The sequence below is a fragment of the Oreochromis aureus genome, linkage group 8, assembly GCF_013358895.1.
Source record: "Oreochromis aureus strain Israel breed Guangdong linkage group 8, ZZ_aureus, whole genome shotgun sequence".
In the NCBI taxonomy this organism is placed as follows: domain Eukaryota; kingdom Metazoa; phylum Chordata; class Actinopteri; order Cichliformes; family Cichlidae; genus Oreochromis; species Oreochromis aureus.
Genome location: NC_052949.1, coordinates 9,365,589 through 9,381,584, shown reverse-complemented (window position 1 = coordinate 9,381,584; position 15,996 = coordinate 9,365,589). Strand labels below are relative to the sequence as shown.

The window sequence follows — 15,996 nt, the reverse complement described above, 5'->3', positions numbered from 1 at the left end:
AACACACGTTAAAGTCCGTTTGGCTCGACACCACCGAACACAGGCAGCAATATCACATAGCTAACATTAACAGTGCAGTGAATCCTGCTTGTGCCGTGATATTCAGGACTGCAAATCGAGCAGCATTCACTGACTTTCAGCTTGTTGTGTTTGTGGATATATGACTGACTTTAATTATCTATAAAATCATCACATTCTCTGTAAGATTAAGGTCAACTATTGTATTATTATATTTTAAAGGCTTTAAAACCAAGTAAACGCTGAAAGTACAAACATCGCTAATGGCAAATAAGTTTGCCGACATGTGGCCAACAGTAATGTTTTAATGTTCCTCATTATTAAACATTTGCACATAAATAAGTGACATCATATTCAGTACTTACGTTTAACAGTTTACTCTTCGGCCGCTACGCTTCTGCCGTCTGCGGCAAAATCAACACGTTCTCACTCCCAAAGCCTAACATTTTACGCTAGGTGACAAATCGTCAACCTATTACGTTTTCGGCCACCCAACGCATTCCTACGTGACAACATCGGAAAACTGCGGACACATGAGAACCGTTTGGACTCAATCTACACATCTTCGCTTTTCCCCTCAAAATCGCTTGGGAAAACACTATTTCACGTCATTAAAGTGCTGGTTAAGGTTAGGAATAAGGTCATGGTTAGGTTTAGGGATAAGGTTAGCTTTAGGCTTAGGGATACGGTTATGGTTAGGTTTAGGGATAAGGTTAGGTTTAGGCGTAGGGAAACGGTTATGGTTAAGGTTAGGAATAAGGTTATGGTTAGGCATAAGGTTATGGTTAAGGTTACAAATAAGGTTATGGTTAGGCTTAGGGATAAGGTTAGGTTTAGGGCTGCAATACAGGGCTGGAACCCGCCGCGTACCATAACAACGTGGAAGGTCGCCTTTTGCGTTCCTCAGGAACGCCGCGGGACGTGACAAAACGTCGGGATGCTACGCCTTGGGAGTGAGAACGGGCTGGCAAAATTATCCACAGTGACTGCCGCGCTATGAATTGTGGGATATGTTGGGCCACAAAGTCTACTTCGCCACAGCCTTAAAATTCAGGGAAATGAAGGCCGCATTTCAGGGCCGCATTTCGAGCAGCCTTTGAATTGGGACAGCCTTCGGCGCGCCGCTGTGACGTAATCGGCCTTAAAATGCAGCCTTTAAGGGTGCAGATCCTGAACTGGGATACAGCCACAAACAAAAGCATTCTAGTTTTTTAAATGGCAATGTGTAGCTTTTTAAATGGCAACCTACAACACATACATTAAACCTAACAAAAAGAGTGTTGCATAACTTTAATTTTTCTATCAGCCAACAAATGCATTAAGAAAAAAACTTACAGCTGGGAGTATGGGATTAGTGAAGTCAACACTGACATTTTTTAGTGTGTACAGTACATGCTGGGATGCTGGTAGGGGCATTTAAAAGAGAGTGGAGGACTGTTATCTATTTATTTTTTATTTGGTTTTGTTTTCCTACCATGAATTTGTGAATTTACTTCTCAGACAAGTTTTGATATTTTTTTTGTTCGGAATCGGCTCATTGGTGTCAGTAACGATAAGCCCAGAAATGAATGGGTTATTTATGTATTTATTTATTTTTTTAACATTATAGGCTTTGATTTCTATTGTAATATTTCACCTTATCTTTGACAGTGAACCATGACCAGTACAGAATTTTTTAAAGGGTCATTAGCAAGAGTACAGGACTTGACTGCATGCTGAGATGGCAATTCAGCCATTTGATTCATGTTATAGCAGCTCATGAGTGAATGAACATGGTGCAATAAAAGTATTTTTAGAAGTATATTTTTCCAAACACTTACATTTACTTGAGTAGGGTTAGGGGTTGCCACTTATCGAGAGGAGAAATATTTTACTGCTATTATTGGCTGCTATTAGTATAATCATCATTAACATTTCATTATTGAGAGTGATGTTGCATTTAGATGCATTCAGATGTTCAAATATATTGGTATCATATTAGTCTTTATTACAGGTCCAAGAAGAACCACTTCAAACTGTGGAGTTGAATTTATAATTTTAAAGGCTTCTGAATGTTTTTATATTCTTACACTGGAGTCTTCAGTGGGTGAGAAGACTGAGCTGCAGCGACAGGAAGTACATGTTTTTGAAGTTGCAGGCTCTTGCAGAAGTGAAACTGAAAGCAGACTCTGAATGCAAGTACTGTGAGTAGGATATGAAACTGTATTAAGCTTTTAGTAGAGGCTTTTGATTAAAACATTTATTCAGTAGATTACATATATAGTTCCAGTTAGGTTATTATATGTAAGGATGAGCCTCTGTTCTGGTGAAAGGTCAGAAGTGCAACGGGTGAGAGGTGAGAGCATTTAAGGGCGAGACACACATACAGACACATATAGTAAGAGAGGTCATGACACGTACGCAGTACACAGCACGCACGCGCCCCCGCACGTGCACGCACACACATATTAGATCGACTCATTTAGGTAAGAGTTTATAACTGCAAAGTTTGGGTGCGTACGTGGTAGTCTGTTCCAGGAAGTACACCAGATGTCCCAGAGGATAAGCGACAGCGAAGGCGGGCTGAGAGGAAGCACCTGGCTTCGACCCGAAGAAGATATTCTGTTTTAAACTATGTTAAAAGTCATTGTGGTTTTGGAGTGACGTATGCTTTGTTTAAGTCTGCCTGGTAACAGGAAGACTGCCAACCCTATAAAACCTTTGTCTAATTATTGTAAGTTTAGTTCGACGCTGAAATCTGCACAGCGTTTGGACTCACACATGTGTTCATTAAAATGCCGTCTAATTGCACACGCCCGGATCAGTGCTTATTTATGGATTCCTCCTCAACATTTTTGAACCTTAACACACTTCAGCATGCAGTCAAGTTCTATACTCTTGCTAATGACCTACTAATTCTATTCAGGTGTGTTGCAACAGGGACACATGGAAAAGTTTCAGGACACCGGCCCTCGATGACTGGAGTTTGAGACCCCTGCGCTACACTATATGAGCGTACCATATTTTGTGCCATAATCTGTTTTCATGTGCTCTCATACAGGACAGACAAGGACAAAGAGACTAAAAGTCCTTATCTCTTAATTCACTGGTATGGTGTGGTCGAATACACAAATGAGCAGGTGGTGACAACTGCCTGCAGGATGCGTGTCTACAAATTTCCCTTTGATGTTCAGAGGTGCAACATCACCTTCAAGTCTGTCATGAATGCTGGTGAGTTAATATCAAGTTCTATTTACACGTGTTTTTCGTACTCTCATATATATAATCCATGAAACATATAGTCCTTTGTTCATCTGCTCACATTTATTTTTCTATTCCATTTTAGATAATGAAATAAAATTACTTTACAACGAAAACAATGCATCGATGACAAATTTGACACGCAGCATGATGTGGAACCAGTACGAGTGGACGTTCGAGGGCTTGACATCCACAAGTAAATCCAGGGTTATATATCCACATCAAACTGCAGTTGTTTACACTGTAAGTACTTGTTAACCTCTTAGGTCCTGGCATCCACATATGGGGACATCACATTTTGAGTTTAGACCACAATACTAAATTTTGCAAAGATTTCCAAATAGCAAAGAGAAATTAAAAACGCATGCCATGAAAGAGTTTGGGTCTTAGGAGGTTAAAGCAGAAACACAGATGTGGAAATTGAGTCATTAGCCACATTTTAATAACATTTGTAATGAAAACAAAATTGCAGTTCTTTTTGAAAAGGTTTTAAAAACTCAGCAAAAAAGTTGTTTTCCTTGTGGTTTCTTTCCCCCTGAAGCATAAACAGCATTTATTGGACAAGTACTAGATTTCTTTATCCTCCTAACCCTCTTTTAAGTATAATCTGAAAAGGCCACAAAGTCCTGCAGTCACTTACCACATCCTCAGCACATCATGGCTTATACTGTAAACTTGCTGTTCCATACAGAAGATTATCAAAGTTTACTCCTGCTATGCTGGAAAACAAAAACACATCTGTATCCAAACATTTTTTCATGTTTTTATAAGTTATCGGTCATATTTGATAGATAAGTTCTTAGAGGAGGCACAATTACAGGCAGCACAAGCAACCAACAACAGCAAACGTGCAATAAGGAATTCTTTATTATTATTATATATTATATATATTATATTATTATAATTATTTTATTGCACAGATCACGATGAGAAGGAGGTCAGTCCTCTACATTGCCAATTTCATTTGTCCAGTGCTCTTCTTCTTGCTTCTGGACTTGGCCTCTTTCCTGATCCCAGATGCTGGAGGCGAGAAACTCAGCTTCAAGGTCACTGTCCTGCTTGCTGTCACAGTGTTGCAGCTTATTCTGAATGACATTCTGCCCAGCACTTCAAACAGGGTTCCACTTATAGGTAACAAAGTGGGGTTTATTTGACTGAACACATTAATAAATTACATTACTGACATAGTCTGCTCTCTTCAGCTATCTACTGCATTGGGATTTTTACTCTGATGCTGCTCAGCCTCCTGGAGACTATTGTGACCATGTATCTGATTGAGAAAGACTCTGCAGCCCATCACAATGAGATGGATGAAGAACAAAACCTGAGTGTAAACTGTGGAGACAAATGGTGCAAAGCCAACTTCCACAGCTGCGTTAGAGGTGAGGTTAAGCCTGTGGATCTAAACTCATGTAAACAGGTTTATCTTTAGTTATGGTATAAATACTCACACTTTAACAGCCTTTGCATGACAGTTAATTTTAATTGTGTACCCTTAATCATTTTGTCTAATATCCTCCCAGGAAAGAAATCTAGTGACTGTGCATCTGTTTGTGATGAAAGTGCCGATGAAACACAATCTGTGACTGAAGAGGTGAGACTTTAGCTACACTTTATAGGGTTATTTATTTAAAGTGAAGTATAAAAATCATTGAGCTTGCATTTGAGAAATTACTTAGAGAAAGAGATCAAGATGTTTGTTTGTATATTAATAAAACCCCCTTTTATTTCAGTCACAATGGAAACAAACCATTGTGTCAAATGTGGTAACAGTCAGTGGTCGAACTTTCTTTAAAATGTAAAAACTAAACTTTTGCAGAGGAGCAACGACAAGCTGACAGAGGTGTCCCTTGGTCTTGAACAAGTCTCAGATGAACTAAGAGAGATTGGGAAAACAATAAGTCTGCTCATCGTTAACAGGAAGGAAGAGAAGTTCGGATACTGGGCCAAAATGGTTAAAAAAATCAACAAGGCTTTCTTCATTTTTTATGTCACAACAGTCACTGTATTTTTGTCAGTTCTTGTTTCATTGTGGACCAGCTAAAGTTAAAAAAAAATATGAAATCATTAAAACAGACAGAACTTATATATTTATTTATTTTTTTTCATAAATGTCATTCATTTCAATCAGTCCAAAGAAAACAAATGTCCCATTGAGTACAGGTTGGTAAGGTGTTCACTTCTTATATTTAGTGATCTATTAAGCATCATCAGAACTACAGACCCACAGCTGAAGAAAAAAATCAGATATTTATCAGTGATTTCTGCTCCACTTTACTGTGGTGCTACTATTTAAAACATTATTAAAATGTACATTTATATTTAGGGTTGTGCAGTATGACAAATTATATCAGATGATGATATTAAAATGTCTATTGTTTTATATTATACCTAATTGTTTATTTTGTGCCATGTAAAAACAGTAATGTGATCCTTTGCCCTCCAGCCGAACATCTTCGAGTTTAACTTAGTCAAAATGCCAGATATTTGCTGTGCTATCAGAAGCACTAACGAGCATTTATTTAAAGCTGTCACAAGAGCATCAAATTTAGCAACAACATATGAGACACCCCAGCTAACCCTGCCTTATAGCCCAAATCACACAAATCCCTTTTTTTACCTGACACTGAAAAAATACTTGATCAACTTTACGTTATGGCACAACATTTAATGTGAAAAACAATACTACCGGAACATTTCTGGCCATATAATGTAAATGTCCAGGTCAACAAAATGTAAGATTTATGTGTGGTAGCTGTTTAAGCTAGCTATGTGCCATCAGCACGGTGGCACGGTGGTTAGCACTGTTGCCGCACAGCAAGAAGGTCCTGAGTTCAATTCCACCATCAGGCCGGGGTCTTTCTGTGTGGAGTTTGCATGTTCTCCCCGTGTTTGCGTGGGTTCTCTCCGGGTACTCCGGCTTCCTCCCACCGTCCAAAGACATGCAGCTTGTGGGGATAGGTTAATTGGATAATCCAAACTGCCACTAGGTGTGAATGTGCGAGTGAATACGAGTGTGAATGGTTGTCTGTCCCTGTGTGTTAGCCCTGCGACAGACTGGCGACCTGTCCAGGGCGTACCCTGCCTCTCGCCCCATGACAGCTGGGATAGGCTCCAGCGCCCCCCGCAACCCTGAAAAGGATAAGCGGAAGCGAATGGATGGATGGATGGATGGATGTAGCATTTATCTTTGCTTTAAAGATAAGCTGTTTCTTTTTCTTCACTTCCCACATGGCGACATTATTTACCCATTATTTACAAATGGAAAATACATGTAGCCAGGGCTGGACTGATAATCTGGCAAATCTGGCATATCAGGCATTTTCCCGCAGGACCGGCGCACTTTTGATATATATATATATGTATGTATGTATATATATAAAAAAAAAAAAAAACACCCAGCACGCCCCTGCGGGCGGTTTATCCTTCAAGCTCGGGTCCTCTACCAGAGGCCTGGGAGCTTGAGGGTCCTGCGCAGTATCTTAGCTGTTCCCAGGACTGCGCTCTTCTGGACAGAGATCTCCGATGTTGTTCCCGGGATCTGCTGGAGCCACTCGCCTAGCTTGGGAGTCACCACACCTAGTGCTCCGATTACCACGGGGACCACCGTCACCTTCACCCTCCACATCCTCTCGAGCTCTTCTCTGAGCCCTTGGTATTTCTCCAGCTTCTCGTATTCCTTCTTCCTGATATTGCTGTCATTCGGAACCGCTACATCGATCACTACAGCCGTCTTCTTCTGTTTGTCTACCACCACTATGTCCGGTTGGTTAGCCACCACCATTTTGTCCGTCTGCATCTGGAAGTCCCACAGGATCTTAGCTCGGTCATTCTCCACCACCCTTGGGGGCATCTCCCATTTTGACCTCGGGACTTCCAGGTTATACTCGGCACAGATGTTCCTGTACACTATGCCGGCCACTTGGTTATGGCGCTCCATGTATGCCTTGCCTGCTAGCATCTTGCACCCTGCTGTTATGTGCTGGATTGTCTCTGGGGCATCTTTACACAGCCTGCACCTGGGGTCTTGCCTGGTGTGATAGACCCCAGCCTCTATATATATATATATATACATATATATATATATATATACATATACATATACACATAACTGAATTTACAGAAAATGCACTATATTTAATGTATGCTTTTATTGCGATATGAGACCATATCACACAGCTCTATTTATATTTCTACTCCTTAGCCTTTAAGCGATTTTCTTGTAATTATGGTGGACCTCATGTCCAGTTTAAATTACATTTATTCTTTGCTTTTTGCAGTCAAAAATAATGTTTCAATATATATTTAGGACATATATTCATGTTTAATGTTCAGTAAGCTTCACCACAAGCATCTCAGAACCTAAATTAGATATTTACATATTGAATTAACTTTAAAATTTTAATCACATTGTTCTTCGTTGCTGTGACTACTCCTATTGTATTTTTTATTTTAGGCATGAAATGCAGTAAATAGATGATTTTTCAAATTATGTTTATATATATTAGTAAACTTAGCTTAACATATAAGGAAATTAATGTATGCTTGATTATTTCTTTTTTGCAGCAATGCTTCTTGGCAATAAATCTTATACTGCTCAAAGCTTGTTTATGTCCCCTGAAATGGTCCCACATTTTAAGTGGGTTGAGCAGCAGAGTTGGTTATGTGGATTATGTTCAAACTGACCAAATTTTCTCTGTCAATACCAAAATACTTATTCTGCTATTGACTCCTATTTTAAACTTTTGTTTGCATTGGTACTGACAATCAGGTCTGTGATTGGCATCTGATTAACAGCACCTGGGAGCACAGACACTCCTAGAGTGGTTATCTTATGTCTGTTCCAAGCATGGCACGTTTGACTGATTTGTCCTATGGCCTGTGCCATTCAAGTTGGTGTTCTGCAAAGCCAACTTGCAGTATTATTTGGATTAAGCCCTAGTAGAATATGACATCACAAGAAGACTGTTTACGCACTCTCTCAGCTCTTTAAAACCGTAGAGGGGCTTCTACATATTTGTAGTCAAGGTTTACGGGACGATATGGCTGACAGCTCTCTATCCAGACAATTTGAAAGACACTGCACACAGTCAGTCTCCGATCTCGTAGGGATGGTAGGAGGCCTGCTATGACTGCCCTTCACCATCAGGCTTATCCAGTGTCTGTAACATGTGCACTGGAATCTGAACATTTGGAAGAAAATTATGCTCAGCAATGATTCCAGGATGGAGAAGTGTGGAGAAGGTGTGGAAAATAGAGTAACAGCTTTTGGCGAAGACAGTGTGATGGTGTGGGGCAGCATCTTCCTCACTGAAAAAACAAGGCTTGTCATCACTGGAGGCAATCTGAATGCAGAGAGATATCAAGATGAGGTTCTGCAACCAGTGGCGATGGCATATTTCCACAATCTGGGACCAAAGTGATGACAGTGCTCGCCTCTAAAATGCACGACTATCAGAGGCTACCTCCAGAATTTGGGAGTGGTGATGATAGAAAGGACTGCCTGAAGTCCTGACCTAATCCCTATTGAACACGTATGGGATCAGCTTGGGCATGTTGTTCTTTCCAAAATCACCAACACACCCACACTGACTGTTTTGTGACAAATGCTTGTTGAAGCATGAAGTGCCATCCCACTGCGGTGTGTGACCAACCTGTTAACCAGCACGTGGAGGTGGTGACAGGCTGTTGTGGCTGTACATGGCTCTCATGTTACTGAGGCCCCCATTTGATAAATTAATGAATTATTAAATTGCCAGTATTTCTTGTTTCTCCAGACTTCAATCAAACAATCCAATAAACAACACCAAACATAGAGTCAATAGCAGAATAAGCTGTTTTGGCATTGGTAGAGAGGATTTTGGTGAGTTTGTAATGGGCACAACCCAAATACTCAACTTTACAGCTCAGTCCAAATCCCAATGCATTTTCCTTACAAACATGGCACCGTTTAAGGGGAAATAAAAGGTTTTTTCTAGAGTATAAGATTTATTACCAAGAGAAACTGTTACAACATAAGAAATAATTAAGCAAAAATAAATGTATTTACTTTTTCTGCTAATTTTATATACACACATAATGGATGTTTTTGCATGTTTTACACCATAGATACATAACACATACTCATTTATGACAACAGTTGCAGTAGTTAGCAATGTGTACCTGTTAAGTAATATACTGAGTGTTAATATTCTACTGATTTTGATCTCAAATACACAATGCATATATTAAATATACTGAAAGTGTAGCTCTTTGAAGACTCGTAACTCATGTGTTGTGGGAATATAAAACAATATAGCTGATTCCTGTTCTAAATTCTACATTGACACCTGCATCCTATAAAATTCATGTATTAGCATGATGGAATTAAAGTACAGAACATGTAAAGTCTTGAGTCACTTCTGTGTTATTTTTTTTTCTTTCATTCCAAGAGAGGTAGAATTTTTTTAAACAACTCTTGAGTAAAGATTCTCTAGGCTTTCTGAGGATCTTTCAGAGTTTTTCTTTGGACTTTGGCTGCTTTTTCACTTATTTTCAATCCAGTCCTTAATAGACTGGTAGCTGATCATTTTCAGAATTAATGTGTTTTGTTAGTTTGCCACTTAACACTCATCTATGAATCATTCAAGCAAAAAGAAGAAAAAAAAAACTCAACTCAAGGGGAGAACTACTGCTGCATTTACATATAGCATAGAACTTGGCATAGATCCAATTTAATTTTAAATTGTGTATTTAGACACATTGTTACTAGCAGCCTGTTCTAAAAATTCTCCAGATAACAGTTTGACAGGTGTAACAGAAACTTAAGCAATTACCTTGTTGGCAAAAAAAGGTAATTCCCAAAAATCTAGTACTTGAAAACAGACTTCTAAATCCAATTTTAAGATTGCAGTTGCTCAGCAAAGGTTAATCTTCCAGTCCAGTCTGGTAGTTAAAACCCAAGTGCAAACCTTTGATCTAAATATTTGTGTTCCTTTGTGTTTATAAATATTTTGATGAACTCGGACAAGTGGAAGACAAAAGAACTGCCAGGCATAAAAAATTATATACAGCAAATATCCTTAAGAAGCAGGAAAAAACAAAACAATCAACAACCTGACACAGCACCTAACAGATGCATCAGGCACTTCAGTTGACCCATCTGCTATTCGCTGAAGTCTTATCTGAAACTGTCTCAGTGGAAGGGCAGCTGTCATGTCATTCTTAAATAAGGGAAACAGGGAGAAGATAGTATGCCAAATTAAACAATAATATTTAGTGGAATTGGGGACTTCCATGCAGTGCTACCCAGAACAAAGTTGGCATCAAGGTTTGTCATGTAAATGTGTACTTTGTTATTTCATGGACAGTGTTGGGGAGTAACGGAATACATGTACCGCCGTTACGTATTCAGAATACAAAATATGAGTAACTGTATTCCGTTACAGTTACCGTTTAAAAAGGTGGTATTCAGAATACAGTTACTTTGTTGAAATAAATGGAATACACGGCGGTACTTCCCTGTTTCATATTGTCGCGGGTCAGGACTGTTTGGGTTTGTTTGACAGCTACGTTCTGTTGTTCCAGGCGGCAGCGTTACGGTTGCCATGGTTACAGGGTGACGCTCTCTCTCTCTGCGTGTTTCCTGGGTGAGAGAGCGCTTTTTTGTTGTTGTTGTTGTGCTAAGCTAAAAGGCAGAATGCTACAGGCATAGCTCTAAAGCATGTAGCCTCATGGGCAGTGTAGTCCGTGCTGCAGCGAGAATGGACTACCGCACCGTTATGTGTCTGTGAGCGAGGGAGGAGAGAAAGGAAAAGTCCGAGCTGTCACGGAGCAAAACGGGAGCTGGAAGCATGTAAATATAATAATAACCACTGCAGCCAAGAAGAGTGCCTGACGAGCCCATTTGTAAGTAAGCTATTAAGACTCAACTGTACACTGTGTTCGTGTTTTCCTCCGGAAAAAATAAGTTCCGTTGGAGCAGCCTTTCAACGCCTCTCTCTGTCTCCCGCAAGCAAAGTTGACCCAGACAACAAAGTAAAGCTAGTTTTCGGCTACCAGCCGGACACGAACCCGACGTATTAGCCAGAGGTCCCTTTACTACGTTTCGGAGCCGCGGACCTTCAGTAACAGTAATAAATCACAGCAATAGTACATTCATGTAGTTGTAAACAGCATGATAATATATTAAGTATTCCAAAGTATTCAGAATACGTTACTCTCATTGAGTAACGTAACGGAATACGTTACAGAATACATTTTGGGGCATGTATTCAGTATTCTGTAGTGGAATACATTTTAAAAGTAACCTTCCCAACACTGTTCATGGAGCATAAAGCTGCTGACGGCTACAAAACGTTTAGAGCTAAGTTTTCACCTGCTAGAGGGTGCTCAGGCACCATGGTAAATTTGTCATGATTAGTCAGCAATGCCAAGGTTTACAAGATTCACTGTTGTATGCTATGTAAAGTCAAAGACAATTGTAATATAGTGTATTTTATTTCATGGTTTCAAAAGGGTGAAATGTTTAAGGTTAGAAGGATTTAATAAATGTGTATGGTAATAGCACTCAATGTAGAGATTGTCTATAATTGAAAGGTGTAATAATTTAAGACAATTCGTTTATGATTAATGGGCAAAAGGCAAAAGGTTAAAGGTAACACGCTGCTTGAGTTACTAATGGTCTTTTATTCTGTTTATGTTGTAGCTCTTAAGGTGTGTTCACATACATGGCTGTTTAATAAAAGGATTGTGAACCATCAGTTTGAGAGACCATCTTTTCAACTGAGGATGCTACACTCAGACACACAGAAAGAGACACAGAGGGCAAAGACACATGAGGGAATCTAAGAATCAAAAGCTAATGTAACACAGTAAGGGGAATTGTTGAGAAGAATATATCAGTGGGCCAATAGGTTCGACTATAGGAGCACAGGGGTGGGTTTAAATGAGACACAGAGACAGGAATGTAACTCAAAAGAACCAGCCGGCTTTAGTGAAATAAACCATAAGTTTGACAACCACAGGTTAAGGCACTTTACAATTATAGAAAGAAAACGTACAAAAAATGAAAGAAAAGAAAAACACAGACTACTAAGATAGTGACTTGGCCAAGTGTTAACTTTTGATCTCAAGGTTGGGTGCACCCTAGTAACCTGACTCCTTAACTGTTATAGAAAACAGATTACACAAATTTAATGTTCATTCAGATGAAAATCTCACACACCTTTTACATGTGGAGAATGTTCTACACGACAGCTTATTATTCAAAGTCACAAATAAAACATGTCCAAGGAGTATAGTCAAAAAATTTCCAGGGTGTGAAAGAAAATAGGGATGAGAAAATGTCAGTCAGTGGTTTTATGTATAGCCAGCTGTGTGTGAAAGTGTGAGTGATAAAGTCCTATCACACAGCAAGGTGCAGCAGATCATCAAGTGGAAAAGAAGGGATTCCCAGTCTCTCTAAGTCCAGGTGGGAAGGCTCGCCATCTAATTCAGTGGAGGAATCCACCTCAGGAACAATCCAGCACACAAAAAAACCTGACCTGTCAACAGGCAGGGTCAGAGGAGCAATTCAAATATTAATTATGGTGTTCTAGCAATTAAAATACTCAAATTTGCAAAAATAAAACATCTCTCTTATACAACTATGCATTACTGCAATATATAGTCAAAATTATTATTTTTTTAAAAACGTAAAACAAACACTTTTCTAAATACAATATGAAAACATTACACCTTACTGATCAAACTAAGTTATTGCATATGCGACAATTATTAATCATAACAATTCAGATGAATTCAGTTATTCAACAGCAAAGTGCAAAACAGACTTGAACTAACTGAGAAACGGGTCTAAAAGTCACACACATATACTACTACTCCTCTTCAAATAAAGAAAAAAAAAACCTGAGAAAGCAGAAATCTGAGGGAGGTGGATACTTTTCTATTAGTACCTACTCAGATCGACTTGCCACGGACCACGACTCGATTGAAAAGTGGCAGTTTTGATTTTCATGAATGAGACGCTCTCTTGACTCGTCGAGTGACATAGCAGTCTGATGACATTATATTTTAGTACCTACACGGATCGTTTGGAACCCCGTCCGATCAGGTACTATAATCTAATGGAAAATCTTGGCGAACCGTGCAGAGTTGATCCGAGTAGGTGCTAATGAAAAAGGGACTTTAGTGACTGTTTTTGTGTGGAAATGGCTCCTACAGATTGTATTTCTGTTCATTGCATTTAAGTTAATATTCTGGAGACTTCCTGTAAATTCCTTCTTAGGGCTACAGGACAGAGTGAACTCAATCGCAGGACTCAGTGAATCAGGGAGAAAGGAAATCCAAATATCCGGTTATCTAACACCACAAGTTGCTCACCACACTCCAGGGAGTGGAATTCAGAAGACGTCTGTGCAGAGAGAAACACACAGTAAATATCATCAGAGAACACAAGCAGGATAAAACTGCAGCACAGAAGGAGCCAGGGCTCCTACAGTTTCATACAGGCAATAATTTCTGCTGCTTTACCATTTAAACCTTTTTTTCTGGCCAAGAAGTGATGTGTCCTGAGTGCTATTACAACACGCACATTATATGTTGCAGTGATGCTTTGGACACATCCTGTCTTTGTGGCTAGAAAAAATGCCTGTGGAGCATGAGAGTGTATAAATCGAATGGAAACATCTTGCTTTGTTCATAGTACAATATTTGACTACCACACAAAAGTATGACTATTTGAAAAATTAAACTTTTTCATATTGTCCTCTTTCATTTTCCCAATTAAAAAAAACTGAGAACCTATTAATTGAAACTTGTTTGTTTTAAACAATTTAACATGAATGTCACACTGAATTTGAATGTGAATATGTTGGGCCTGGAGCCTGGGGCTCGCTCGGGCCACTTCGGGGGTGGGGTGCCCTCAGCCTCTTGGCCCGGGGCTCGGTCACTCTGGCACAGCTGGCTGCCGGCGGAGCTCACGGGCACATCACTGCAACCCCCCCTGGCTTCTGCTCCGCGGCTGCTGAGTGACCCCTTATCTGGGACTCTCCTCAGCTCTTTCTGGGATAGTGACGCGGCTGCCCCTCTGTTGGTCTTCCTTGGTCTCTTGTGTTCTGGGGGCCTCTGGACGTCTGGAGTTTAGATCTCCTCCATACCTGCGTCATGCCCTGGAGGACGGGGCAGTGGCCCCCCACACCCTCTAGCAGATCATTACATGAAGGAACCTTTTAAAAAAAACAAGCGCGTCCATGCTCACAGGTGTACACACAGGTGATCACACACAAACTACACCCTTTTTTGCTCTTACCTCAAAGCACACTGTGCGCTGTCGATCTTACGTACTGCACTTACTGTCATATTCCCATAGATCATTGTGATGTTGTTTATTACTCTCATTTTCTTCTGCTTGCTTTCTTCTTTCTTTCTCAACAGGTGATCCAGGTGATCGATGTATGTATTTTTTGTCTGCTTATTCTGTTGGTTTTTGGTTTTTTGCCCTTTTTCCCCGTCCCTCTTCCTCGCTGTTTTTCTTTCCCTCTTTCTTTCTCCCCTTTCCTTCCCCCAGTCAAGTCTGTCCCGTATTCAGCAAGTGAAAATAAAATAAACAATAAAAGGTGAATCAAATAGACCATTACGGCAAGGCTGGGATGGTCCATTTGGTAAAGTAAATCCGTTGGGCATCTTTCTTCGCCTTTAGACAATAATTCTGATGGCAAAAGAACCAAACGGGACAGGTAAAAAAAAAAGAAAAAAAAAAATGAATGTGAATATGTTTTTTTTTCCGGCATTTAATATCTGCTAGCCATTCACCTAATTCTGACAGTTTTAAACAATTGTTATTATGTGCCTTGTATATAAGAAGCAAAATATTTGTCCCCTAACTGCAAAACTGTGTTTTACAGACTTCCAAATATGCTACAAAAGACTGGAAATCCAAATATTAATCATTCATTATTCTGTGTGAACTTGAGCTACACTCCTGACAGTCCATATTCATAGAGCCATAGTAACTATAAATACCCTAAAGACACAGAAGGACCTTGCTGAGGTAGTTTAGTTAATGGAATTAAAAAATGTCAAACTATGTATGTTATGTCAAACTAATGACAGTAAGACACTAGTTTGCTTTTTACTAGTGTACTTGCCACTACTGGTAGCATTAGATAATACAAGCAGGTTTATTCAGGTGTCACAGCTGTTACATAAAGAGAGTTGGACAAGGCCATAGGAGGGCATCAACTCAGCTGCAGGACTTGTATCTGTTTCTATGTGCAAAGAGGAGCAGAACGAACACTGCCACTTCTACAAGTTGACCTCCAGCTGGCTCCTCATGCATGTTTCTCATGCATTCTCAAAAGACTCCAAGAGAGTGGTATGAGGTCCCAAAATCCTTAAATAGTATCTGTGTTCATAACCATTGGCACCATTTTGCATTTTATTAAGAGACTTATGCATTTGTTATAAGAAGTGGGTAATTATCACTAGATATGACTTTGTACTTTTCATAGAAAGGACTTTCACAGAAACACCACAGCTTCTGCCTAAATCTGCCTAAACAGAACACCATTATGTGCAAGTAGCTTAAAAGGTAAAGCTGTTTTTTCTAGCAAGCCCACTCTTCTCTCAGCATCACAAGAGGGAAGAATTGGTTGAATAGCTTAATGGCTGATGCAATATATAGAGTTTTAGTGCCATGCTGGAATACAGACTGTAGTACAGGGTGGGCCATTTATATGGATACACCGTAATAACATG

The 15,996-nt window shown here is 39.7% G+C and overlaps 1 protein-coding gene across 1 annotated transcript; it reads left to right on the top strand.

Annotated features, from left to right (window-relative positions):
• Positions 1-2,982: 2,982 nt before the first annotated feature.
• Positions 2,983-5,572, top strand: LOC116325972 (5-hydroxytryptamine receptor 3A-like). Its single transcript, XM_039616222.1, has 6 exons — positions 2,983-3,228; positions 3,344-3,501; positions 4,179-4,389; positions 4,461-4,640; positions 4,782-4,852; positions 5,078-5,572. Exons 1-6 carry the CDS (start codon positions 3,159-3,161, stop codon positions 5,300-5,302), a joined length of 915 nt encoding a protein of 304 aa, XP_039472156.1. The 5' UTR covers positions 2,983-3,158; the 3' UTR covers positions 5,303-5,572.
• Positions 5,573-15,996: the final 10,424 nt, after the last annotated feature.